Source organism: Salvelinus fontinalis, chromosome 13 (assembly GCF_029448725.1).
Source record: "Salvelinus fontinalis isolate EN_2023a chromosome 13, ASM2944872v1, whole genome shotgun sequence".
Lineage (NCBI taxonomy): Eukaryota > Metazoa > Chordata > Actinopteri > Salmoniformes > Salmonidae > Salvelinus > Salvelinus fontinalis.
This window is the reverse complement of record NC_074677.1, coordinates 43,786,054-43,812,514: the sequence shown is the minus strand read 5'-3', so window position 1 is coordinate 43,812,514 and position 26,461 is coordinate 43,786,054. Positions and strand designations below refer to the sequence as shown.

Below are 26,461 nucleotides of genomic sequence, written 5' to 3'. Positions count from 1 at the left end.
GTGTGTGTGTGTGTGTGTGTGTGAGAGTAATATGACATTTGAAATGTCTTTATTCTTTTTGAACTTTTGTAAGTGTAATGTTTACAGTACATTTTTTATTGTTTATTGTTTATTTTACTTGCTCTGGCAATGTAAACGTATGTTTCCCGTGCCAATAAAGCACTTAAATTGAATTGAGAGGGGGGGGGGGGGGGGGGGACAAACCTGACAGACCTGACTACAGAGACCAAAGCGCCATTATCTGGTAATGGCTGGTAGAGGATGCCTCAGTGATGCAACCACCCAGTCTGTGTGTTTATTCAACTAATTACTAAACTCATCATGATGTCAGAGGGAGAAAGATGTGCCAAACCAAAATCTCCCCAAATAGATCAGCTTGACAGAGGAATTGTTCAACCATTCCTTAGCAGGGTGTGTTTGATCTGCATGGGCGAGTGGCAGTTCTGAGTGTGTGTGTGTGTGTCTGAGTGTGTGTCTGAGTGTGTGTGTGTCTGTGTGTGTCTGTGTGTGTGTGTGTGTGTGTGTGTGTGTGTGTGTGTGTGTGTGTGTGTGTGTGTGTGTGTGTGTGTGTGTGTGTTTGAGTGAATATTTTGAGTGCCTGTGTGTGTTCCCATCCCTCAACAGGTATTATATGTATCTAGCTACAATCCATTGTACTTAGAATACATAGGTTGTGACTCAGGTAAAACCTGATATAATAGTACATTGATGTCAGCTCCTTAGCCTGGCCACAGACAAAACAAATACTCAACATGAATTATAAATCATCATAAAAGCAAAGTCCCCGGTAGGTCCTACAAAAGATAAATCTCCATAAAACAGAACAAGTATTAGTTATGAAATAGCCCTAATTTGTTTCGGTGTACCAAATGATTCTGTTGATTTCCTAACAGGCTTGGTGTGGCTCCAGAGAGAAGCACCTCCTCTGTTACAGGAGCAGAGCGGTCGGCTTGGAAACAGTGCCAACAGTAACATCCCATAATGAAGCTGCCTCAGCGTTTTCTCTTCCCCTATAATTGGAAGTTATTAAATATCAAGATGAGGGCATCGATATCTGGCAGGGAACCCTGTGATATCTCAACTGCACCATCTACTACTACAGTATATATTCTGTACAATGGAGCCCCTGGTTCAGTAGAGGCAATGATAGCAGGACAAACCCAGTTGGCTATACTCTGTGTGGGGAACCCCCCCATCTAGTTATGTTTTTGCTTCTGCTTTGGCCACGTCACCCTTGGGTCATCCTTTGGCCACGTCACCCTTGGGTCATCCTTTGGCCACGTCACCCTTGGGTCATCCTTTGGCCACGTCACCCTTGGGTCATCCTTTGGCCACGTCACCCTCGGGTCATCCTTTGGCCACGTCACCCTCGGGTCATCCTTTGGCCACGTCACCCTCGGGTCATCCTTTGGCCACGTCACCCTTGGGTCATCCTTTGGCTACGTCACCCTCGGGTCATCCTTTGGCTACGTCACCCTCGGGTCATCCTTTGGCTACGTCACCCTTGGGTCATCCTTTGGCCACGTCACCCTCGGGTCATCCTTTGGCCACGTCACCCTCGGGTCATCCTTTGGCCACGTCACCCTTGGGTCATCCTTTGGCCACGTCACCCTTTGGTCATCCTTTGGCCACGTCACCCTTGGGTCATCCTTTGGCTAGGCCACATTGGATAGCACTGTGATTTTGAATTCTTTGTCAGCCAGGGGAATATATTTCCTTGGTAATATACTGTATAGTGTTAAAGAGACACTGAGGTCAGCATCCTGCTCTTCCCTATCAGGCTGTTTCTCGATGATGCTGCAGACCCCTTTAATGTTATATAACCCCCCCCCCCCCCCCCCCCCCCCCCCCAGGATAACTTTATGCTGATGAAGTGTCAAAACACTCTTGGAGAGTGCCCGTCTACCGAAGCCCTGTTGTCAGACTGCACTGCTGTCAAGTGTAATCCCTCTGCCCTTTATATCTGCGGAGAAATACACCTCTGTCCGATAACATTAAATATTCAACGATGTTTAGGGAGGGTGTTCTTTCTCATAGATAGATGCTGCCATAAGCCCCGCCGCGGATTTTGTTTTTATAAAGTCAGCAGTGAGAGGATTAGTGAAGCGCACTTTCAGCCACCCACTCATGTACTGTAACCTACTGTACTTCAGTGAGGTTCATGCTCAACGTCAGGGAGAGGATTACTACGACTGTAAAAGAGAGAAAACAACCGTTGTTTTTATTGCTCGGCCAGCTTAGATGATACATATTACAGAGGCAATAACAGGCTAATGCTGAAGACGTGATAACATAACGGCGTAATTCGCATAACAACATCATTCCTCTAATGCTATCAGAGAGAGCTGAAATAACCCGCTCTTTAATATACTTCCATTGTCTCTGTGATATCACTTTAATATGTGACTGTATAATGGGATCCTGCGTGGTCTGAGGTAAGGTTGGGTGACCTTTGGCAGTCTTTCACAGGATGCCCGAGTGACTGGCTCGTTATCAATACCAACCAGGGAGACTACTAGCCTGGTCCCAGATCTGTTTGTGCTTTTACCTACTTCATTGTCATTGGAATTTCATCATTACAAAATAACACATCAGTGTGGCTACGCTCAACGTTCTCAGACAATGATATTTATTTACTTTTGTGCGAGGAAAGAAAAGGGTGGTGATAGCCTACTGAAGCTACAGTGATTTTAACATTTGGCCTCTTTGTCTTCCACAGTTTTCATCTGCAGTTTCATGGTGGCAGCGCCCATCTTCGGTTACCTGGGCGACCGTTTCAACAGGAAGATCATCCTGAGCTGTGGCATCTTCTTCTGGTCCGCCGTCACCCTCTCCAGCTCCTTCATCACCAAAGAGGTATGATGCCACTTCCTCTACATACAGGAAGTACACAGGAAGTCATATATCCAAAACCTCTTCAGTAAGGGAGGACCACTGCTCAAATTGTAGACCTAATTCAAGAACAGACAAAAGCATTATCCAGGAGTTTAGTTCTACTATCATCACCCACAATGACCCCTATGAGGGAAGGTTTGATGTTTTGATGTACAACTCATCAGAAGTAAGTAGAAGAGAGAAACTCCAGGGGCCGTTTCACTGAGTGGGCTAACTGTTTTGTTATAATCTCCGGCACATGAAGGTTAGTGACCGCACAGCACCACAGTTTGAAGTGCACTGACGTGTACTGTGCAGCCAAAACAAAGTTGTCTTGCTAATGTAGATTAGATGACATGCTCATTTAGCGTGACGCCGACTTCACAGCCTTTGTAGACATTCTATTATGGCTCTATCGCTGTCTCTCTCCCTCACTCTCTCTCTCTCTCCCACACTCTCTTTCTTTCTTTCTTTCTCTCTCTCTCGCTCTGTCTCCCTCACTTTGTCTCTATGGGGCAGCCTGTCTTCTTTCTCCTCTCTCTTTGCCTCTCTCTTTCTCTTTCCCGCCCCCTCTATCTTTCTCTCTCTCAGAAAATGGAAGTTAAAATTGGCATTAGGCAATCGGCTAAAATAAGCACCTGAGAGAGAGAGAGAACGAGAGTCACGACAGTATTATATAGCAAGACAGTCGAGTGCATCATGGAGCATCAGAGGATATGGCCTGCAGGCCATGTGGTCTGATTGCTCTCTGGTTTGGCCTCATGCTATGTGTTGTGGGGGGTTAACCTCTAGCTGATTTGGGGGGGAAGAGGGGCTCCTTCCATCAGATATACGGGTCTTATTCAGCTGACTGTGTGTGCGTGCGTGCATGTATATCTGTGGAGTGTATTCGTTTGAATTTGTGTACCTTTGTCTGTGTCCATGTGTATGAGTTCAGGTCAGGGCTGTGGATGTATATCTAGGCCCTATGTGTGCTCCAGAGTTTTCAGATCCAGAGATCCAGTGGTATGAGTGTTAATTAGAGCGCTAGTTCAGCCCAGAGCTGTTATCAGTGGAGAGGACTGACAGCTTAGGTATGTTTGTCCTAGGTTGATGGCCCCATGGGGCCACAGTCTGACTACACTAATCTCATGTGTAGCCCTGCTCCATGGAGCTGCGATGGCCGCCAGCTGCCCCTGGGGGAATACAGCCTGGCTCTCTCTGCTCTCTGCTGTCACTGCTAAGGCTGAGCTGACAGGAAAAGCCAACCACCATCACCCATTGGCCCATCTCCCTCTGACACATCATGCCATAAAGGCCATCCCTGATGAGGTTATCGGGCGGTTTCTCCAGCGCACGCACGCACACACACACACACACACACCCTTCATCTCCACTCTTCCCCTCCCTCCCTCATCATATTTATCTCCAGAGATGTCCCCTAATCTGTCAATCAAACTGAACCACAGTGGTCTGTTACGTAACAGCCTCCAGTGCAGAGACCACGAGATACAACATGAATACCACTCACAACTGATGCTAATCATTAGCCATTTATTAAACCCACTCTGGGCATTTTGGATGTATTTCTTTTCGGGAAGCTTTTAAAACCAAAATTACATTTGGAATGTATATAAGTGGAAATAGTCAGTTTGGCTGTGTAGAGCTCAAAAGCCCAATTTATAGTCCACAGTCACAGAGCCGTGATAGTCTGCCGGACCGTTTTGACATATGTAGCTGGTACATATGTCTGCTGATAGTAGCTTTCCCTGAGTAATTGTGTGTGCTGTCCGCTGCCATAGAAAGCATGACTGTGAGGTGTTTCCCAATTATCATCGTCAAAGGATTACTTCTAGGATGACTTCAAATTAGACAGCATGTTAATGTACCTCGTTAGTTCATTTATTAATTAACAAAGTCTTGTCATTAGAGGGATTCGCTCTTTCAAATCCAACCTAATCCCTTTACGGCCTCTGACAGGAAACCAAAAAGCCTAAATGTCTCAGGGTGCTGCGAGCGACGCCAATTATGCACATGTTGGTATTACAGAAATGCATCTTTTATTTTTCATTTGGTCCCAGAGGACATTTACATTACATTTCATTCAGTTTTGATCTCATTAACCTAGACTGGGGGACAGAATGCAAGAATAAGTGTTAATGTTGTTGTTTGTGCTGCTGCTGCGATGACTGCCTCATTTAAACCAAGGAGCACTCACGGTATAGCAACCACACACAAAAAAACAATATGAGGATAATTATCCACTACTAAATGACATGCCCTTAAAGGGATACTTTGTCTACTTCTCCAGAGTCGGATGAACTCGTGGATACCATCGTTATGTCTCTGCGTTCAGTTTGAAGGAAGTCGCTAACTAGTGTAGACTTCCGGTAGTTGCGCTAACACTAGTTAGCGTTGCGCTAACACTAGTTAGGAAGTCTAACTTCCTTCATACTGCGTGCAGAGACATACAAATGGTTTCCACAAGTTCAGAAGTTTCCCTTTTTAAGAAGAGGAATAAATAGCTCTGCTGTACAGTGATTCATTTCAAAACAACACTACATACTGTAACAGTCCAACAGATAACAATGATGTAACCATAGTCATAATTCATTCAAAACAACACTACATACTGTAACAGTCCAACAGATAACAATGATGTAACCATAGTCATAATTCATTCAAAACAACACTACATACTGTAACAGTCCAACAGATAACAATGATGTAACCATAGTCATAATTCATTCAAAACAACACTACATACTGTAACAGTCCAACAGATAACAATGATGTAACCATAGTCATAATTCATTCAAAACAACACTGCATGTGGCTACTGTTACAGTCCAATGCATATGAATGGGACTGTCATTTTAGTCATAGTTCATTCAAAATCAAACTAATAACGGTGCAGACCAGTAGGTGAGGAAACAATTATTTAGGGCAGCAGAGTAAACACATATTATTCACAACAGCACCAAGATTCATGAATAGCGCAACCATTACTTGGAAGTGAGTGAGTATGATTTTCAATACTGTTAAAAAGAATACTGTCATTTTGGGGGGGGTTGGGGGCTCCCTCGCCTCATGGAGGCTGCGGGGGTGTATTCGACCCCACTGCTTATAACTAACTAGAAGTTAAGTATAACTATGAGATATCTAAGATGTGTTCTAAATTATATCCAGCTCAGGGCTCCAGCTATGTATTTGGTTTGCTAACTTGCTAGCTAACATGCTGACCACACCGCTCGCGTCGTGTGCGCAAAATAAATGTACATATACATGTTATTCAATCATTGCACCCACACTGCTCGTGTGCGTAAACGAGCGTCTGTGTAGCCAGGTGCTAAAATAGAACTTGGTTCTATTTGTGAGGCTTGACGCGCTGCAAGTCCCGCCTCTCACATCTACTCATTGGTTTTTAGGAGCATATACAGTTGAAGTCGGAAGTTTACATACACTTAGGTTGGAGTCATTAAAACTTGTTTTTCAACCACTCCACAAATTTTTTGTTAAAAACTATAGTTTTGGCAAGTCGGTTAGGACATCTACTTTGTGCATGACACAAGTCATTTTTCCAACAATTGTTTACAGACAGATTATTTCACTTATAATTCACTGTATCACAATTCCAATGGGTCAGAAGTTTACATACACTAAGTTGACTGTGCCTTTAAACAGCTTGAAAAATTCCAAACAATGATGTCATGGCTTTAGAAGCTTCTGATAGGCTAATTGACATCATTTGAGTCAATTGGAGGTGTACCTGTGGATGTATTTCAAGGCCTACCTTCAAACTCAGAACCAAATTGACATCATGGGAAAATCGAAAGAAATCAGCCAGGACCTCAAGACCTCAAATCCTTGGGAGCAATTTCAAAATGCCTGAAGGTACCATGTTCATCTCTACAAACAATAGTACACAAGTATAAACACCATGGGACCACGCAGCCGTCATACCGCTCAGGAAGGAGACGCGTTCTGTCTCCTAGAGATTAACTTACTTTGGTACGAAAAGTGCAAATCAATCCCAGAACAACAGCAAAAGGACCTTGTGAAGATAACCCGAAAGGCCGCTCAGCAATGAAGAAGCCACTGCTCCAAAACCGCCATAAAAAAAGCCAGACTACGGTTTGCAACTGCACATGGGGACAAAGATCGTACTCTTTGGAGAAATGTCCTCTGGTCTGATGAAACAAAATAGTTAGTTATGTTTGGAGGAAAAAGGGGGAGACTTGCAAGCCGAGAACACCATCCCAACCGTGAAGCACAGGGGTGGCAGTATCATGTTGTGGTGGTGCTTTGCTGCAGGAGGAACTGGTGCACTTCACAAAATAGATGGCTTCACGAGGAAGGAAAATTATGTGGATATATTGAAGCAACATCTCAAGACATCAGTCAGGAAGTTAAAGCTTGGTCGCAAATGGGTCTTCCAAAGTTGTAGCAAAATGGCTTAAGGACAACAAAGTCAAGGTATTGGAGTGGCCATCACAAAGAAAATTTGTGGGCAGAACTGAAAAAGCGTGTGCGAGCAAGGAGGCCTACAAACCTGACTCAGTTGCACCAGCTCTGTCAGGAGGAGTGAGACAATTCACCCAACTTATTGTGGGAAGCTTGTGGAAGGCTACCCGAAACGTTTGACCCAAGTTAAATTTAACAATTTAAAGGCAATGCTACCAAATACGAATTGAGTGTATGTAAACTTCTGACCCACTGGGAATGTGATGAAAGAAATAAAAGCAGAAATAGATCATGCTCTCTATTATTATTCTGACATTTCACATTCTTAAAAGAATGTGGTGGTCCTAACTGACCTAAGACAGGGAATTGTTTCTATGATGACATGTCAGGAACTGTGAAAAACTGAGTTTAAATGTATTTGGCTAAGGTGTATGTAATCTTCTGACTTCAACTGTACTCACGTGGGTGATTGAAAGATGAACAGAGGTCCAGTTGGTAGTGGTAATGCACCTTAAAGTTGGTTGCCAACCACCATATAAAGTCCAAAGAAGAAGAAGATGAAGAAGCCTGAAGGAGGAGAGATTACTAGAAACAAACTTGGTTTATCCTTTTATCTGTGGATTAGTTGTCAGAGTAGAGGACCTTGTGCATTTCAGGTAAAATAACAACCCAATGTTTATACCCCATGACAAATTAGCTAGCAACAGCAAGCTCGCTAGCTAAATTGCCATAAATGTTTCATGCTTTTCGAGCTGTCCCCAAATTAATACAGTTAGTTCAGAGTTTGTTTTGATATTTCAACCTGCGTGTCCTGATCGTGTCTGGTGTGGGTGGACAAAATCAACATGCACGCGTGCGGTCTGGTCAGCATGTAAGTGGCTAGATGTCAAGGTCAAGCTTCTTGCTTATAAATATATATTTTCTTTGGAAATAGCACCCTTGTGTGCACATTCGGTAATACAGTATACACTGGGATGGTACAGAAACGGCAGTGGTGTAAAGTACTTAAGTAAAAATACTTGAAAGTACTACTTCAGTAGTTTTTTGGGGTACCTGTACTTTACTATCTATATTTTTGATTACTTTTACTTTTACTTCAGTACATTGCTAAAGAAAATAATGTACTTTTTACTCCATACATTTCCCTTGACACCCCAAGTACTCGTTACATTTTGAATGCTTAGCAGGACAGGAAAATGGTCCATTTCACGCACTTATCAACAGAACATCCCTGGTCATCCCTACTGCCTCTGATCTGGCGGACTCACTAAACACACATGCTTTGTTCGTAAATGATGTTGGAGTGGGCCTCTGGCTATCTGTAAAGTAAATAAATAAGAAATTGGTGCCGTCTTGTTTGAATTTGAAATCATTTATACTTTTACTTTTGAGTATATTTTAGTAATTACATTTAGTTTTGATACTTAAGTATATTTTAAACCAAATACTTTTAGAATTGTACTCAAGTGGAATTTTACTGGGTGACTGAGAAACGGTATGATAATCTGGATACCACTCAACCCTAGCATATTTCATCGCTGACATGATGTTTTGTGCTTTGTATGCTCCAGAGTGTGTGTGTATTGTGTGTGTGTGTGTGTGTGTGTGTGTGTGTGTGTGTGTGTGTGTGTGTGTGTGTGTGTGTGTGTGTGTGTGTGTGTGTGTGTGTGTGTGTGTGTGTGTGTGTGTGTGTGTGTGTGTGTGTGTGTGTGTGTGTGTGTGTGTGTGCTTGCCCCCTTGCTGTGGCTTGTCATCCACCTGGATCAGAGTGTGACAGCAGTATGAGACACAGGTCACCCTAGGGGTAAGGGTTTTACCCCGCTATCCCTTGCTCACTGCCTTTTATTAATCCCTGCACAGAGCTGTCACTACAGAGGGCAACCCCCCGACACACACACACACACACACACACACACACACACACACACACACACACACACACACACACACATGCAGGAACATACACACACATGCAGGATCACACGCACACACGCACAAACACACACACACACACACACGTGACACACACACCAATGCCTCCTCGGGACATCAGTTATAGATGCAGAGAGAGAGAGAGACATAGAGAATCTTCTGTTACATTAGATAAGGGTCATAAAAACAGTAATAACAAGATACAACTCAGTCACACAGGATAACCCTGCGTATGCCAGTCTGTTCACATTCCCATCATGTAGGCCTAATTCCCTACAACCCACTGGGAATTACGTAACAGGACAAGAAGTCCTGTTGTTTTGTCTGGGAATGACAGTCAATGTTAAAACTGGGTAACACTTTACTGTAGGTGTCCTTATGCATGCATTCATTAAGCCATTATTGCATCTATACACCACATGACATTTGTCATAAGTAGTTTGAAATAGTTATGAGTCACTGTATGGGATGTTATTAAACCGTTTATAATGGGTGTTCAACATGGCTTTTCATCCTATTGTCACATGCTCTCATGTCAACTGTTAATGACACAATGGCTATTATTTTAGTCTACTTGGAGAATATTTTCTTCTTCTTGAACTGCACTGTTGGTTAAGGGCTTGTAAGTAAGCATTTCACGGTAAAGTCTACACTTATTGTATTCGGCGCATGTGACAAATAAAATTTGATTTGATATTACACAGACTGTATGACAACTTATGTCATATGTTATTACATGCTGCATAAGAGTCTTACATACCAGGTGTTATAACATGGTCTTATGTTATTTACCAACCTCTGTGTCACATTATTACATTGAATGGAATGATGGGCGTCATAACCATGTCATATGCCCTTATAGAGTGTGCACAGACACCTTTAGTAGAGTGACAATCATTTGATGAATTATAAAATGGTTATGAATGTGCTTATACCACAGGATTAGCTGAGAGTATCACAAAACTTTGCCATTCACAGTATCTCCAAGAAACATGGGCAAATGGGAGCACAGATGTACTTAGGATTTGTATTGATTTAAGGACACACAATACCAACAACTTGCTAAGAAAACACATAATAAAAAATAAAAAAACGAAACAGACAACAAAATCAATATTGATGGGGCACAACAAGATTTGTGACAGCTGTGAAAAAGGAAAGATATGCAGTAACAATGACAGACAGCTATGTTATGAAATAAATAGCTAGTTGATGTTGCAAATGCAACATTTCATTGGCCCACTGATGAATCTGCTTTGCGCTAGCTAGCTAACTTCAGTAGCAACAGGTAGAATAAAAAAAAACATACTCAGTTGCGTATTAAAGGTCCAATCCGCTTTTATCTCAATATAAAATCATTTCTGGGTAATAATTATGTACCTTTTTAATATAAGGGTCAAAAAGAGCAATTTCTCAAGCAAGAATTTTGCTAGGACTGTCTGGGAGTGGTCTGAGTGGGGAGGGAAAAACTGAAAACTACAGTAGTTATTATTGGCAGGACAGAGAGATTTGGAACTCTCTTTCTTCTCTGGTATATTAACAAATGTACCACCTGGTGATGTCACCAGGTAGGCCAAAACTCCATCCCACCAAAATAGGGTTAAAATTTCACGGAGGGCTTTTCAAACAGCTCTTACACTAAAAGGGCATTATTACTAAAAGTATTATCCAACCTCATAGTGTGGAAATATATATAAAACACAGGAAAATCTCATTTGTGACTGCACTGGGCCTTAGTTCTGATCAATAAGTGGTTTTTGAGGTCAGTTCTGTTTCAGTTCAATTATTAAAAAATAATCACTGTTTGCGATTTCGGTATTTCGAAATTGACATTGGTCAATTAGTTGTTTTAAAAATAGGAAAATAACCAAAATGTCAGTTAATTGCTCAGTACTACTGGGCCTATAACATCCTCTTTCACTTGCACTTTAAATGCAATTACCTTTTCATCTTAAAGCTGCAATATGTAACTTTTTGGGGCAACCTGACCAGATTCACATAGAAATATAAATAATAGATCTGTCATCTCATTGAAAGCAAGGCTAAGAAGTGGTAAAGGGAACAGTGGGTTAACTGCCTTGCTCAGAACAACATATTTTTAACTTGTCAGCTCAGGGATTCGATCCAGCAACCTTTTGGTTACTGGCCCAACGCTCTTACCCGCCTGGCTACCTGCCGTCCCTGTTCTATGTGCGCAACTTCTATGCTTCCCGTTCTTAAGTTTTGTTTTTTGAATATTTTACTTTCGGTTTTGTACAAAAAAACTGAAAATAAAATATTTTTGGTTATGGAAAAGATTTTTCACAGCGGTTTGGATGGTAAAATGATTCTCTACACTATCTTGTTTTGTCACATTAACTGAAATTAGGCAAACTATTCGAATTGTAGCAACCAGGAAATGGCAGAGCAATTTGTGCATAGTCCACCTTTTAATACATTACATTTAAGTCATTTAGCAGACACTCTTATCCAGAGCAACTTGCAACTTACAAATTGGAACTAGGCAAGTCAGTTAAGAACAAATTCTTATTTACAATGACGGCCGTCTTGTTCAGGGCAGAAGGACAGGTTTTTACCTTGTCAGCTCGGGGATTCGATCTTGCAACCTTTCGGTTACATGTCCAACGCTCTAACCACTAGGCTACCTGCCGCTCCGGCATTTAACTCAAACTAACAGATTATTATCCATGTTATTTGCTTTAGCTAGCTAGGTTTTCCACATGATGATCTGACATCTCTTCTCTTCTACCATCTTATATTAATCCGAACCCTTCTTCCAATTTCAGCGATATGATTCACTGGCACAAGAACTCTCAATAAAGTTTCATTTGATCTCAAAACTGTTAAAGACATTTCAGCTATATGATTTGCTGAAGCAAATAGACAGTTTGCCGATCCAATGAAAAGTTATTGAGCGCTCTTGTGTCAGCGAATCATATCGCTGCAATCAGAAGAAGAAAGGTGGGACTTACCAACATAACAACAACACAGAAGCGAAAGGTTCACGTCATTGCAAACCAATAGCACATGGATAATGTTAACGTTATTTAGATTGAGTTAAACAATGTGATATGCTGCAAAGTAAGCTTTATAATTCAGAATTCCTCCTTTAGGTAGCAAACTAGCTAGCTATGCATCGATGGGGGCGCTGCTTGTGCTGTCATGCCACTATGGTGGGAATGGCTAGCTAACTACTCTCAAGTATGCCGTCAAACAAAACACATTGTTTGCACTGTGCAGAGCAGGGCTCTTCAACCCAGTTCCTAGTTACCTAACTAACTAGCTAGCTAATTAGATAACTACCTACCCATTTTTTTTGTATAATATAGCTGCCACAAATCCTGTTGTGCCCCAGTAACGTTGATTTAGTTGTGTAAACTTATTTTTGCTTCCATTTCGTTTCAACATGTTTGTATTTTCTTGGCAACTTGTTGGTATTATAATGTGTAATTTTTCTAATAAAGCAAATCGTACATCTGTGCTCCAATTTCCCCATGTTTCTTGGTGATCATTTGAATGGTAAAGTGTTGTGATACTTTCAACTCATCCCGTGGTTTAACTGTTTTATAACATCTGAAATGAATGTCACTTTACTTCAGGTGTCTGTGGAGCCCATCATTCCATTCATTGTAATAATGTGACACAGGTTAGTAAGTGACCATGTTATAACATCTGCTATGTACTCTTATGTAGCATGTAATAACATGTGACATAAGTTGTAATGCAGACTGTATGATAGTACTTGTAATTAACCGTTGACATTAGAGCATATGAACAGACATTTTTAACACACATTATAACCGGTTTTATAACATCTAATGCCAAACTACTTATGACAGCTGATGACAACTGTTATGTGTTTTATAGATGTTATAAAGGCTTTCTGAATCCAATGCATGCATAATGGCACCTACAGTAAAGTCTTTCCGAAAACTCAAATAGGGAGAGAGAGAAGAATAAGTGCTAATGGAATGTGGGTGTATAACGTAGTGCACGATGCTCTTTTATCAAGCGTGAAAAGAACGTCCTTCCCTCCTTTTACCCCCTCACGCTTGCTGACATTTCTGGTATTTTCTTCTCCCTTGCTGTGTACTGTACTTAGATGCATTATTTGACAGAAATAACAGCATTACCCTTCTGATAATAGCTTTCTTTTCTTGATATTTATATATTGAATTGTGGTTCTTGTTGCTAGGCTGATTCCAGTGTTGGGGCAGAAAAGCCTCCAGTCAGTCAGTGTAAAGATATCGCAGTCGGTGACATTTCACAGGTGCTGGTCTTGACATCATTGACAGGATGTGCGAGCAGATTTGACTGGTTGAACACAGGACACAATAACAAGAGAGAGAGACAGGGTAGACAGGCTGTGGCAAGTGGACTAATGCTTTCACAGCATGTCTCTGTGTCAGAATACTGACAGGCACCGGAGCGCTCCGCAGAAAGTGTAACCAAATTTGAAATTTCTGATAAAACACGGTCTCTCCCCAATCCATTGTCACCCCAACCCATTTTTTTCTCACTCTCTTTCTCTCTCCCTGCATTTCTTTCTCTTTCCATTTCTATCCATAATTGTCTCTTTATCCACCTTTCTCTCTCTCCTCCTTCTACACCCATCCCCCTCTCCCTCCTCTCTCTTTCCCCCTCTCCTCTTCTCCCTCTTTCTCCAATCTTTCTCTCCATGCTGCATCAGACACTAATCCCATCATCTGGGATCCCCTCTGAGCGTATTCTCCCATCACTAGTGTTAATAACCGTACTGCACCCACACATCCTCTCTTAGTGGACCCGCTATGTGTAGATAAGGAGGATAAAATGTGTGAGTGAAAAATAAAGACGGAGAGCGTGAGAAATAGAGAGAGAGAGCGAGTGAGACAGAGGAGGATATAAACAGAACGAGAGTCATAGGAATTATATGAAAGTCTCTCAGGGGAGATGGTCTGTGTTGGATGACTCTTATTTCTATCACGGAGCATCACTAAAGGATGTGACTACAGGAACATTTTTAACAACGTGTCAGATGGCTATTTATATCAACGTTTTAATCCAAGTTCAGAGGGAAAGGCAGGGTGTCATTCTGTCTTCCTGTCTCCGCCTACTATAAAACAGCTAACCGAGGGCAAAGGTTAGCTCCCACATTTTAGTGACCCTGAAAAATAGCGCAGGTGTCTTTCTAATTTAATATAATTTTGGCACAGTGTCGGTACCTTTTTAAAAGGAACTCAGGGTTGTTCCAGAGCCTCTAAAGCCCATATCGCCACCCTATATATCTTGTTGCTGTTCTCTTTGTTTGGTAAGCGTGATTTTAACAGCAACAACGGACAGATTTATGAACATGCTACACTGCTGAGTAAGCATTCAGGGGGGAAAGGGAAGTGTGGAAGAGAGGAACAAATCTATTCGACGACAACATGGAGGAAGCTGTGTTCTTTTTTGATGTGGCTCGGAGTGAATCTGAGTGGTTTTCCTCTGTGTCTAAAATGTTTTATTTTCCTTTAAAAAAAATAATTAGTAGCATAACATGACACAGCGCATAACAACATAAAAAATAAGATGTGTTGTATTGTCAGAAACAGTACACTGGATAGGTGCAGTGAAAGGTGTTTCACAGGGTCATCCATACTATTAGCGTACCCCCGAGTAAATGATGGTTAAGGCACATTGAAGCCCAAAACGTCATGCTATCTCCAGGTCCGTGTTCCGTTATGAAGCAACATCTCTGTATAGATAGATCTGTATATCTTTCCTTAACCTCGTACTCCTCTCTTCGCTCTGCAGTATTACTGGCTGTTCGTCCTGTCCCGAGGCCTGGTGGGGATAGGTGAATCCAGCTACTCCTCCATCTCTCCTACAATCATCGGAGACCTCTTCACCAATAATAGCCGAACCATGATGCTCTCTGTCTTCTACCTGGCTATCCCCCTGGGAAGGTAAGTGGTCCCTTAGAACAACCCCCCCACCCCCCACCCCCAAACATAAGATTATGGTCACAATATGGTGATAATAACATCTCTATGGCCTCACCTGTCACAGGAAATGGAGGTGAATGGTGATAGTGAGGATGATAGTGATGATGGTCTGTCTTTGAAATAAATATTTTCTATTCAATGTAGAATATGTCAGTTGTGCATTGTCTTTTTCCCCTTATTTGAATTCCAATGCATGCTGAATATCAATCGCTGAGCTCTCTGAGACAGACAGTCAGCTCGCAGACATTTAGGGGAGAGGAATCGAGGAGAGGAGAGGAAGGCATGGCGAATAGAATTCGACGGAAAGTTTATCAGTAAAATCGTCCTTTCTCTCTGAAGGTCAGCAGACATCCCTATCTAGCCAGTCTGCCTCTTTGTGTCTGTCTCTACCCACCCAGACAGACACAAAACCCACTCAGGCAAACAAGGGACGAAATAGAAGAGAGCGATTTAAATAGAGAAGAGATTATGAAATAGCTGAGAGACGTTCTCAGAGGGGAAGGGACGGAGGGAGTCTTTTCTTTCTTTTTTTTTAGATAGTAAGGGGTATTAAGCACAAAGCTCTGGCCTTTTCAGTTCATTCAGTTGGAAAAATAGAGAGGGGGAAGAAAACAAACAAAGCAGCGGAGTGCTAAAAAATCTCTGGCCTTTTTAGTCCCGGTCGGTGGAAGGATGGATGGATGTGGTGCAGAGCAGAGCGGCACCCAGAGTTTAGGCTTATTTACTGTGGAGAGTCCCCACAGTGCACTGCTTCAGAACCTCTGCTGGAGATGCGGCTGAATGATGCGGCAGCACACTGTTTTGTTCCCATCTCACACAGAAGCAGCTACAGTCAGACACACCGAGAGACGCTATGTGAATGAGAAACACACTGCAGTCGCACAGAGCCAGGCCATTGCAAGGCTATCTCTGGCTGCAGTCCTTTCAATCATTTTACTTTTGTCCACCTGAAGCATTACCTACATCGCCCTATTAGTTCATATGATGTGTCAATGAACCTGCATTTTAAGATAGATACAAATGTAGCTAACATAATACCACTGCTATATAATGTCCGGTTTGTTCTGCATCAACATTTCATAGGAAAAGTTCCCAGTTGCTGAACTTGCTCTGTCATTGAAGTGCTTGAAAGAGAAACCAGCAAATACCAGCAACACTATCAGCCTTTTATTATGGAAATGCCAATATGACATTACATGCAGTCAACTAATAGTATCGATGGCAGATTGAATGCAGTTGGAGAGACAGACAGGAAAGAACATAAATGTTTCCCCTGAGGAGTTCTGGTATGCTGAGCCTTTTGATATCGCTCGGCAACAGAAACAATAGGAGGTGAAAGAGTCGGGCCTCAGTGAAGAGCCCCCAAACATCCTATAGCACTCTCCCCCTGATTGTTTATCTTTACCAGGGTTGTTGTGACCGTTTCCAGGAAGTGACCTCAGGGTTGACAGGAAATGGGTTCACCCCTCAGTAAAACCCCTCAAGTTAACCATAATAGCCTAATCTATAAACTTGGCCTATGAAGAGTATAGGCATGCGTCCCAAATGGCACCCTATTCCCTATATAGTGCACTACTTTTGACCAGAGCATAGGGTGCCATTAGTGACGAAACCTGGGTGTCCTACCCTACCTCGCCAGAGCTAGAGGGGTGATAGTATTTTTCATGCCTGTGTGAGTTTTAGTGGTGGTGTTCAATTTTCCAAACACTCTCTGGGTGGACTCTGATAAAAATGATCTAGCTAGCAGTCACTCAGTGGAAATAAAATGTACTGCCTGAGCCTGTTCCACTGTTATTTCTGGAGCACTAATCAGTTTAGCACAACAATGTAGACTGTTTCCCCCCCCCCTAGTCCCCGTCCTGTCCCTCTGTGTGCGTGTATGCGTGCACCTATGTTTGCGTGAGTCTGCACTCCCTCCAGACAGAGAGGCCCATTGAATCTCTCATAACCTTTTGAAAGCCTAATATGCTGATAAGAACCCCATTGTATGGCCCTGTTGGCTGCTCCAGACCATCCATCAATCTATCCCTCCTAATGGTCAACACACAGTCTCCTGTCCGGCCCATGGTCCTGTGGTACACTACAGACAGACAGGCTGGCCCGGCTGGCCCAAGGAGCTCTGGGAACACAGGAAGTAGAAAGTGTGCGTGACATGGAATGTTGGGTCGGGGAGAAACGCCCAAGTCAAGTAGCCCGATACAGTAGAAAGATGGCGGATGCCCAATTCTGGTTTTATGGGACGAGCGGGGTACCAACATGTCCGAATCAGTATAAACTTAGACTTCCTACACTTCCAATAAGACAGCAATAGGTGGACCACTGTTCAAACATATTTGATATTGATATCAGATATTGACAACAAGGGGACATCCTTATTTCATCAGTAACTCATCATCCTTAGGCCTAAATTTACTTTTTTTCCAAAGCTGGAGAAATGGGGACAAAATGGTCTAACATGGACATCTGAAGGGGTCCTCCACTTCAGCTAATCAGGATCCTATTGGCTGTTTTATCAGATAATCTCCCCATCTAAACCTGTCAATCAGAACAGCCCTGTCTGGCCCTCATTGATTATCTTCCCTCTCTATACCCTCTGGGCTTTATTTTATCAAACCTAACGCAATTGTAAATCTAAGCGCTGACAGAAACGCTATAGGTTTTGTTGGTGTAACAGAAATATTTTAGCTATTTTCACAGCCGTTATTATGAGCGCAAAAGCTGGCGGTGGCGTGAAAGGGCTGGGTTTTGATGAATAAGCAAGTTGTAGTTGTGACGAGGGCTTGGCCACTAACTACCCAATCAAGGCGTTCCATGGCTTAATACTGCATGTGTTTGTCTCAAATGCTGTAGGTTATTGACAATCTTTGTGTTGTCATCAATATTTTTGTGCTAGTCCATTGTGGATTTTATTAAATAGCATAGGCTACAGTAACGAGTGATAGCAACAGAAAATAAAAAATAAAAAAACAATGTGTTTGCTCAGTATGTTTGGAATGTTGACAGTCAACATTGTTGTAGTTAGCTTTAAGGCCTTTACGCATTGCACTTCTCCTTGAAAAAAATACTAGACTCCTGTGAAATGTATTGTATGTGTGAGACACGTTCTCAATAAGCCAGATTTAACCTAGGCCCACTGTTGATATGGCGTTATAGGACTGACAAATTTGAGGTTTTTTTTGGAGCAGCTCGTCTTTGTTAACCAGACAAGAAGCGCTCTTTGGAAATGGGAATGATACAAGCCGAATGGAGCAGGCCTACCTGCAGTGTATATGTGAATAATGCAAAAAGCATGTCTGCAAAAGCCACAAGAGTAGACCATTTTATGGATAAGCTACTTGGCTAATGCATGGCCAGGAGAAGAAAGACGCCAGACCCATTGCTGTAGAACCAGCTTCCGTGATAGTATGGTATGGGAAGCTTACTATAAGGGCTTGTTTTTAAATCAAATGAAATGGAAAACAAGCAATTGTTACAGGAAAATAACTGAAATATTTCTACAGTAAATACAAGTGTCACTTGATTATCTCATCTCTCTTTCCATGATAGGCATATAGCCTACAATATAATAACAGGAGATGGCTAAAATAATGTACAGCATACATAGATAACAAGAGGATGTCCGCTCACTGTTTTGATGCTGCCAAACTTGATCTTTTAAGATTTATTTCAAAGCGGTCTCACAAGCCACGCCCTTTATCTGTTACGTCCGTCGTTAGAATGAGGAGACCAAGGCGCAGCGTGGTAAGCGTACATCTTACTTTATTTAGATGAACACCAAAACAATTTAAAAAATAATAATAAAAGATAAACGACCGTAACGTTCTGCAGGCTACACAGTAACAGTACAAAAAACAAGACCCCACAAACTCAGGTGGAAAACAGGCTGCCTAAGTATGATCCCCAATCAGAGACAACATAGACAGCTGCGTCTGATTGGGAACCATACCCGGCCAACAAAGAAATAGAACACATAGATTTGCCCACCCAAGTCACACCCTGACCTAACCAAATAGAGAATAAAAAAGTCTCTCTAAGGTCAGGGCGTGACATTATTGATAGTCTTGACTACTTTGCAAATGCATTGGGCATGACAGAAAAGAACTGCAATTGAGAAGAGGGGACGCGGTGCTTGATTGTCTTTATCAAATGAAACGAACATAGGTTATTTTAATGTTTCTAAATTTCTAAATAGGTTTACGGGCACATCTCTCTTGTTTGACATTGGATTGGCTACGCTTCCGTTTCCATCCGATAACCAACCGTGTTACCACTAAAACCAAATTTCGGGTGGTCATACATATCCCAACCAGCGCATACTGAAATTAGCACCTCAGATATTTGTCACCCCTCCCACCTCAGCGCAAGCAAGCTCTTATAAAACAAGTCAATTACCAATCCTGGTGCTCGGGTTTGACAATAGAAGAGCGCCAGCTTTAACAGGTCGAAATTGCAAACAAGCGTGCTTTTGACAATTGCGCTGGTTTAACGGCAGCCGAAAATTGAGCCCTCTTGTCTTTGTCCTTGAAATACGGCGATGTTATCTGCTACTGAAGGGATTAGTTTGGCGCGTGTGTGCGTAGAGGGGGTTTGATGTAATCTGATCTGATCTGATCTAGGGTCAATTCCTTCAGAACAACATGTGGTTCTGGTTAATGTTCTACTGTGGAACGGATAGAACAGGCAGAACACCTCCTGTCTGATGACATGTGTTGATCAAGTCAATGAAGTACATTCTTCAGGTGGGATCACACATTCTGGTGAGGTGCTGACTAATGAAAGATACATTCGGGCAGACAACTTCACTTAACTGTCATTGTATTGACTTGTACTGTATGTTAAAGAGGCACGCCCTTCCTTGAAAAACACACCTAGAATAATGACCGATGCAGAAACCAGCCTGGGCTCTGATTAGCATTTATAAATAGAGTGACAGAGGTGTGACTGGGTGAGTAATAGCATGTAGTTAGTATTACCTGTCTGTGTGTTGTGTAGTAGTGACAAACGTCAGAGACACAAGGCATCATGAGAAATGGGCTGCTTGTTATCCCGACGGGAATTGTAAACACACAACCGCACGCACGTACGTACGCACTCACACACACACACACAGTGACAGATTGATAGACAAGCAGCTACTGGAGCTTCGAGCATCATATCCCGTCCACATCAAGGACCCAAACCCAATCTAACACGACACACTCATTAAGCCTCTTAACAGAGAATGAACGTGATATACAGAGGCTGAGAGTGAAACAAAAGACAATAGAGCTTTGGGTCACTTAGTGACAGTATCCAGAAGTCTGATTCTGAATCATCAGTTCTGAATGTATTCATATCACAAGAAGAATGTTCCCTTTCCACCCAGTACGGGAGTGTGTCTCACGTGGAAGACAAATGCAGACATCCTGATGACTCACAAGTGAGGACAGCCACCCTGACAGAGGTGTCCTAGAGGGACCATAGACAGTTCAGACATACCAGCAGAGTACAACTCTTTACACAGATGGGTTGCGTCCCGCAATGTACCAATGTTCTTGGCTTACACGTCTGTATGTAAACAACGTCAGTTTGGTGTAGAGGAAAAGGCGGAGTTGGGATATCCAGCTTCCCTACACCACTGCGTAAACATCCTCCGGACATTTTAAGCCCCTCCTACCCAAACCTGTAATTTGTCGGGGGAGTTGTCTGTCTGGAGAGGACCGTCCCCATGACATTTTTTTTTCTCCTTTTTCGACGTTAGCAAGAGTGTCCGTCATTAATCCCAGACGTAGTCACTGCTGTTGCCTAGGTCTAGATTTTCGAGACTACTTCCCCACTGCTGACGTCTTGGAGAGAGAGACGGAGTCAGACAGAGAAAGAGAATCAGACAGACAGAGAGACAGTCATACACACTATGGGGAAAACATTGGTTGCTTCAACATACAATTGTAAGGCAAAACGCTGCAATAGAGTTGTGAGTTTGCTCAACAAAAATGTTGTGATAATATTGTGTTGTGCAAACTCACAATCCTATTGCAGCTGGTTGCCCTATATTGAATCAACATACAGTACCAGTCAAAAGTTTGGACACACCTACTCATTCAAGGGTTTTTCTTTGTTTACTATTTTCTCCATTGTAGAATAATAGTGAAGACATCAAAACTAGGAAATAACACATATGGAATTATTATTATTATTAATTATTAACCAAAAAAGTGTTAAACAAATCAAAATATTTTTTGGATTCTTCAAAGTAGCCACCCTTTGCCTTGAAAGCTTTAAATACTCAGGTCATCTGATGCAGCACTCCATCACTCTCCTTCTTGGTCCAATAGCCATTGCACAGCCTGGAGGGGTGTGTTGGGTCATTGTCCTGTTGAAAAACAAATGATATTCCCGCTAAGCGCACACCTGATGGGATGGTGTATCGCTGCAGAATGCTGTGGTAGCCATGCTGGTTAAGTGTGCCTAGAATTCTAAATAAATCACTGGCAGTTTCACTAGCAAAGCACCCCCAAACCATGCTTCACGGTGGGAACCACACATGTGGAGATCATCTGTTCACCTACTCAGCATCTCACAAAGACACGGCAATTGGATCCAAAAATCTACCATTTGGACTCATCAGACCAAAAGACAGATTTCCACCAGATGTCCACTAATGTCCCTCGTGTTTCTTGGCCAAAGCAAGTCTCTTCTTCTTATTGGTGTCCTTTTGTAGTGGTTTCTTTGCAGCAATTCGACCATGAAGGCCTGATTCACGTAGTCGGCTCTGAACAGTTGATGTTGAGATGTATCTGTTACTTGAACTCTGTGAAGCATTTATTCTGGCTGCAATTTCTGAGGCTGGTAACTCTGATGAACTTATACTCTGCAGCAGAGGTAACTCTGGGTCTTCCTTTCCGGTGTCGGTCCTCATGAAAGCCAGTTTCTTCACAGCGCTTGATGGTTTTTGCTACTGCACTTGAAGAAACGTTCAAAGTTCTTGAAATTTTCAGCATTGACTGACCTTCATGTCTTAAAGTAATGATGGACTGTCATTTCCCTTTGCTTATTTGAGCTGTTCTTGCCATAATATGGACTTGGTCTTTTACCAAATAGGGCTATCTTCTGTATACCACCTCTACCTTGTCACAACACAACTGATTGGCTCAAATGCATTAAGAAGGAAAAAAATTCAACATATGAACTCTTAACAAGGCACACTTGTTAATTGAAATGCATTCCAGGTGACTACCTCATGAAGCTGGTTGAGAGAATGCCAAGAGTTTGCGAAGTTGTCATCAAGGCAAAGGGTGGCTACTTTGAAGAATCTCAAATATTAAATATATTTTGATTTGTTTAACACTTTTTTGGGTACTACATGATTCCATATGTAATATTTCATAGTTCCAATGTATTCACTATTATTCTACAATGTAGAAAATAGTAAAAATTAAAAAAAAAACTTGAATGAGTAGGTGTGTCCAAACTTTTGACTGGTACTGTACATATATATTTTTTACAGTGCAGAGAGACATAGTCAGGCAGAAAGTCAGACACTTCCCCACTCAGACAGCCTCTCACCAAGTCATGGGGCTGAGGTCATCATCTCAACATGGGGGCTTGTTAATAATTTACCTCCGGCAAGTCAACAGACAGCAGCCAAAACAGATAACAATGCCAGGAAAAGTAGAGAAACAACGTACTCTTCCTGATACACTTTTATGACATTTCATCATTGGTATTAATCCATTATCTTTGAATGTGTGTGTGTGTGCTCTGCTCCTTCTGAAACTCATTCCTATTTGAATTCTCTCTCTCTCTCTCTCTCTCTCTCTCTCTCTCTCTCTCTCTCTCTCTCTCTCTCTCTGTGTCTTTCTCGCTCTCTCTGTGTGTCTGGCCATCCAACATCCAACCTGCTCTACCATCAAGTGCAAGGGCTATCTATCTGTCTACCTTAGTGGGTCATTCTGGAGTAAATCGTGAATTCCTGTGACTCTACTCAGCCTTTTTGTTAGAGAGCGTGATCAAAAATCGATGAAAGAAAAGGTCTATTTGAATGCTATAGTGTAGATTGTGGTTGGTTTTATTGGATTGTTCTTGTTCTTTATCCAGGCAGAGATGTCTAACCTATTGTCTCCTCTTTGTTTCCTCCAGCGGGCTAGGCTACATCCTGGGCTCCAGTGCAAAGGAGGCTGCAGGAGACTGGCACTGGGCATTGAGGGTAAGACCACCATTGCATACTGACCACACCGCTCGCGTTGCAAAATAAATGTACACATACATGTTATTCAATCATTGCACCGCTCGCGTCCGTCAACGAGCGTCTGCGTATACAGGCGCTAAAATAGAACTTGGTTCTATTTGTGATGCTTGACGTGCTGCAAGTCCCGCCTCTCCCATCTCCTCATTGGTTTTTAGGAGCATATACCCACGTGGGTGATTGAAAGATGAACTGAGGTCCACACTCCAGTCCAGTTGGTAGTGGTAATGCACCTTAAAGTTGGTTGCCAACCGCCATATAAAGTCCGAAGAAGAAGAAGAAGCCTGGAGGAGAAGAGATTACTAGAAACAAACTCAGTTTACCCTTTTATCTTTGGATTGATTGTCGGAGTAGAGGACCTTGTGCATTTCAGGTAAAATAACAACCCAATGTTTATATCGCAGGACAAATTAGCTTGCAACAGCAAGCTAGCTAGCTGAATTGCCATACATGTTTAGTGCTTTTCGACCTGTCCCCAAATTAATATAGTTGGTTCAGAGTTCATTTTGATATTTCAACCTGCGTGTCCTGATCGCGTCTGGTGTGGAGGGACAAAATCAACATGCGCGCGATGGCGCACGCGGACGCAGGCGGTCTGGTAAGCACGTTACATGTTCTCCCCCGCCACACACTAGATGGGGGTTTGCAGTATGGGGCAGGTTAAGAGCATCATCATCATGACATTATCCCTCATCATCCTCCTTATTGTCGTCATCATCATCATCGTCAAGTCCTCTCCTGACGCACACACTTCTGCAGGGAGCCTATAGTATAGGGCAGGGGTGAGGGGGTTTACTAGTGACATCAGTGACAGAGAAGGGGGGCTTAAGGAAATGCACATACACTCGTGCACATACTGTATACACACCCTCTCACTCACACAAACACATCATGCCTCTGTTTATCTGCCTTGGCCACCTTGGTTACTCCTGATAAGGCATCGCTTGACTTAATGAAACCCTGAATGGATGAGTGAAAGATGACGACCAACGCTGACATTAGAAAATGAGAGGGTTGATTTTTATGGTAGTTCAAGGTTAGTGTGTCCCAAATGGCAACATCGTCCCTATTTAGTGCACTACTTTTGACCAGGTTCCATATGGTTTTGGTCAAAAGTAGTGCACTTAATGGGGGAAAAGGTGCCATTTTGGGACAAAACCCTAAAGCTTATAGAAGCTCCTGACCCTGATCTCAGTGACTGAAAACACGTTAATGTTCCATTACCCTCTGGGTCCCTGGGGTCCTTCCTACCAGTGATAAATGAAATCCCACTCTAATGACATAACAGGGTCTCTCTAACCTGGCCACAGTTTCTTTCTTAGTGGGTTCTTTGTAGGTAGGAGGTGCATTGGGGGAGGTTTGGCCTGCCACAAAGAGACACTTGTTTCAGGTATTTGGACACAGAATACCCTATGGAACTTCAATAATAGCAAACTGTATACTGTTAAATCATAAGCTCATTTTAGGAACATGAGGTAATTCATCTGACTGAATTAGTTGGATTTAACTAGAAGTATGTACCTTAATGAGCCATGTCATAAAGAGGAAATTATTTTTCCTCTTGGCATACATATGCATATTATGTATTTAACCAGGGAAGATCTCTTGTCATGGCGCTTCTTTATTGCTACATCACCACCATTGAAACACTAGGGGCCTCTGTTAAGGCGGCGCTAGTGTCAAACGCATGTCCCTTAGCAATTTCGACTTGTAAGAGCCAGCGCTCTGCTATTCTCCTGTCTTATATCAGCTCGCTTGTGCTGAGGGAGGTGTGGAAGTATTCGAGGTGTGTCCTTAAAACGTGTGCCAATGTGCCAATTTCAAGTGATATGGTGATATTTAAGACTCGCCAAATGCTGGTTTTCGCGGTAACGCAATTGGTTATGGTATACGTTTTGCCAGCTGAGGCGCAGTAGCCTAATCAGTAGCCTACAACCAATGTTTTATTAAAAGTTCAATTTGGCCGTTTTTAGCTCAATATCAAATCATTTCTGTGTAACAATTAAGTACCTTACTGTGATTGTTTTCAATTGTGATGGTCAAAAATAAACAAAAATAGCTTCTTAGCAAAGAGCAATTTCTCAAGCAAATATTTTAGTAGGACTGTCTGGGCGTGGTCTGAGTGAGAATTGGAAAACGCAAAAATTGCTGTTATTGGCAGAGAGGTTTGGAACTCTCTTTCTTATTGGTCTATTAAGTAATTTACCGCATGGATATGTCAACATGGAAGGCCAAAACTCCCTCCCACCAAAACAGGCAGAAATTTCAGGCGGTCTTTTCAAACAGCTCTTACACTAAAAGGGTATTATCATCGTTCACAATTTCACATTATTATTCTAACCTTACAGTGTGGAAAAGTATATAAAACACAGGACAATCTATAACATAAATATCATGAGCAGCAAAGCAGTCAACAGACATTCCCATTTTTATATATATATATTGGACGTTATTTTTGGCCACACAGCGTCTATGAAAAGTTTGGACTCATTAGGCCCTATGTGCGATGCCCATTGAATGAAAGCTGTCAGTGACCTGTAGAGAGTCTGTTTAGGAATGTCAAGTTATTACAATAGCCTGCTTATTATTTTTCCTTTATCATTAAAAATTAAATGCATCTTCAACTTTCATCTGTTGGACCGAACTGTCAAATCACGGGAATTCCGCATTGCTGTCCTTGGTGCTGAATCCGCTTGTAGCCTAAGCTATTTGCCTGTTCGCTTGTTTACCTTTCACGTGATAAAGGCACTAACCGGGCCATATCAAGGTGATGGTAGGATAATCTTATTATAACGTTTGTGCAATGTCCAATTGGCAAGGACTCGAACATTGTGTGTGCAATGTGTGTAGATGAATATTGTTGTTGAAGCCAATAAAAAAAGAACTAAATTGGCTACATGTTTGTTATAGCTAGGCCTATTGTAGGGTTAGTGTATACTAATAAACTATCTTCAATGGATAGAACAAACAACCATGCCTCATGCTGAAGAGCCCTTAGGCCTACGTGTGCACACAGTGCCTT

The 26,461-nt window shown here is 42.3% G+C and overlaps 1 protein-coding gene across 1 annotated transcript in view; it reads left to right on the top strand.

The window, feature by feature from the left end:
• Nucleotides 1–26,461, top strand: part of spns2 (SPNS lysolipid transporter 2, sphingosine-1-phosphate) — a 135,306-nt gene that overhangs the window by 71,259 nt on the left and 37,586 nt on the right. Inside the window, exons 3-5 of the mRNA XM_055942972.1 lie at nucleotides 2,720–2,856; nucleotides 15,025–15,176; nucleotides 23,334–23,400. Coding sequence (XP_055798947.1) covers nucleotides 2,720–2,856; nucleotides 15,025–15,176; nucleotides 23,334–23,400 — 356 coding nt within the window. The remainder of the gene's footprint in view (nucleotides 1–2,719; nucleotides 2,857–15,024; nucleotides 15,177–23,333; nucleotides 23,401–26,461) is intronic.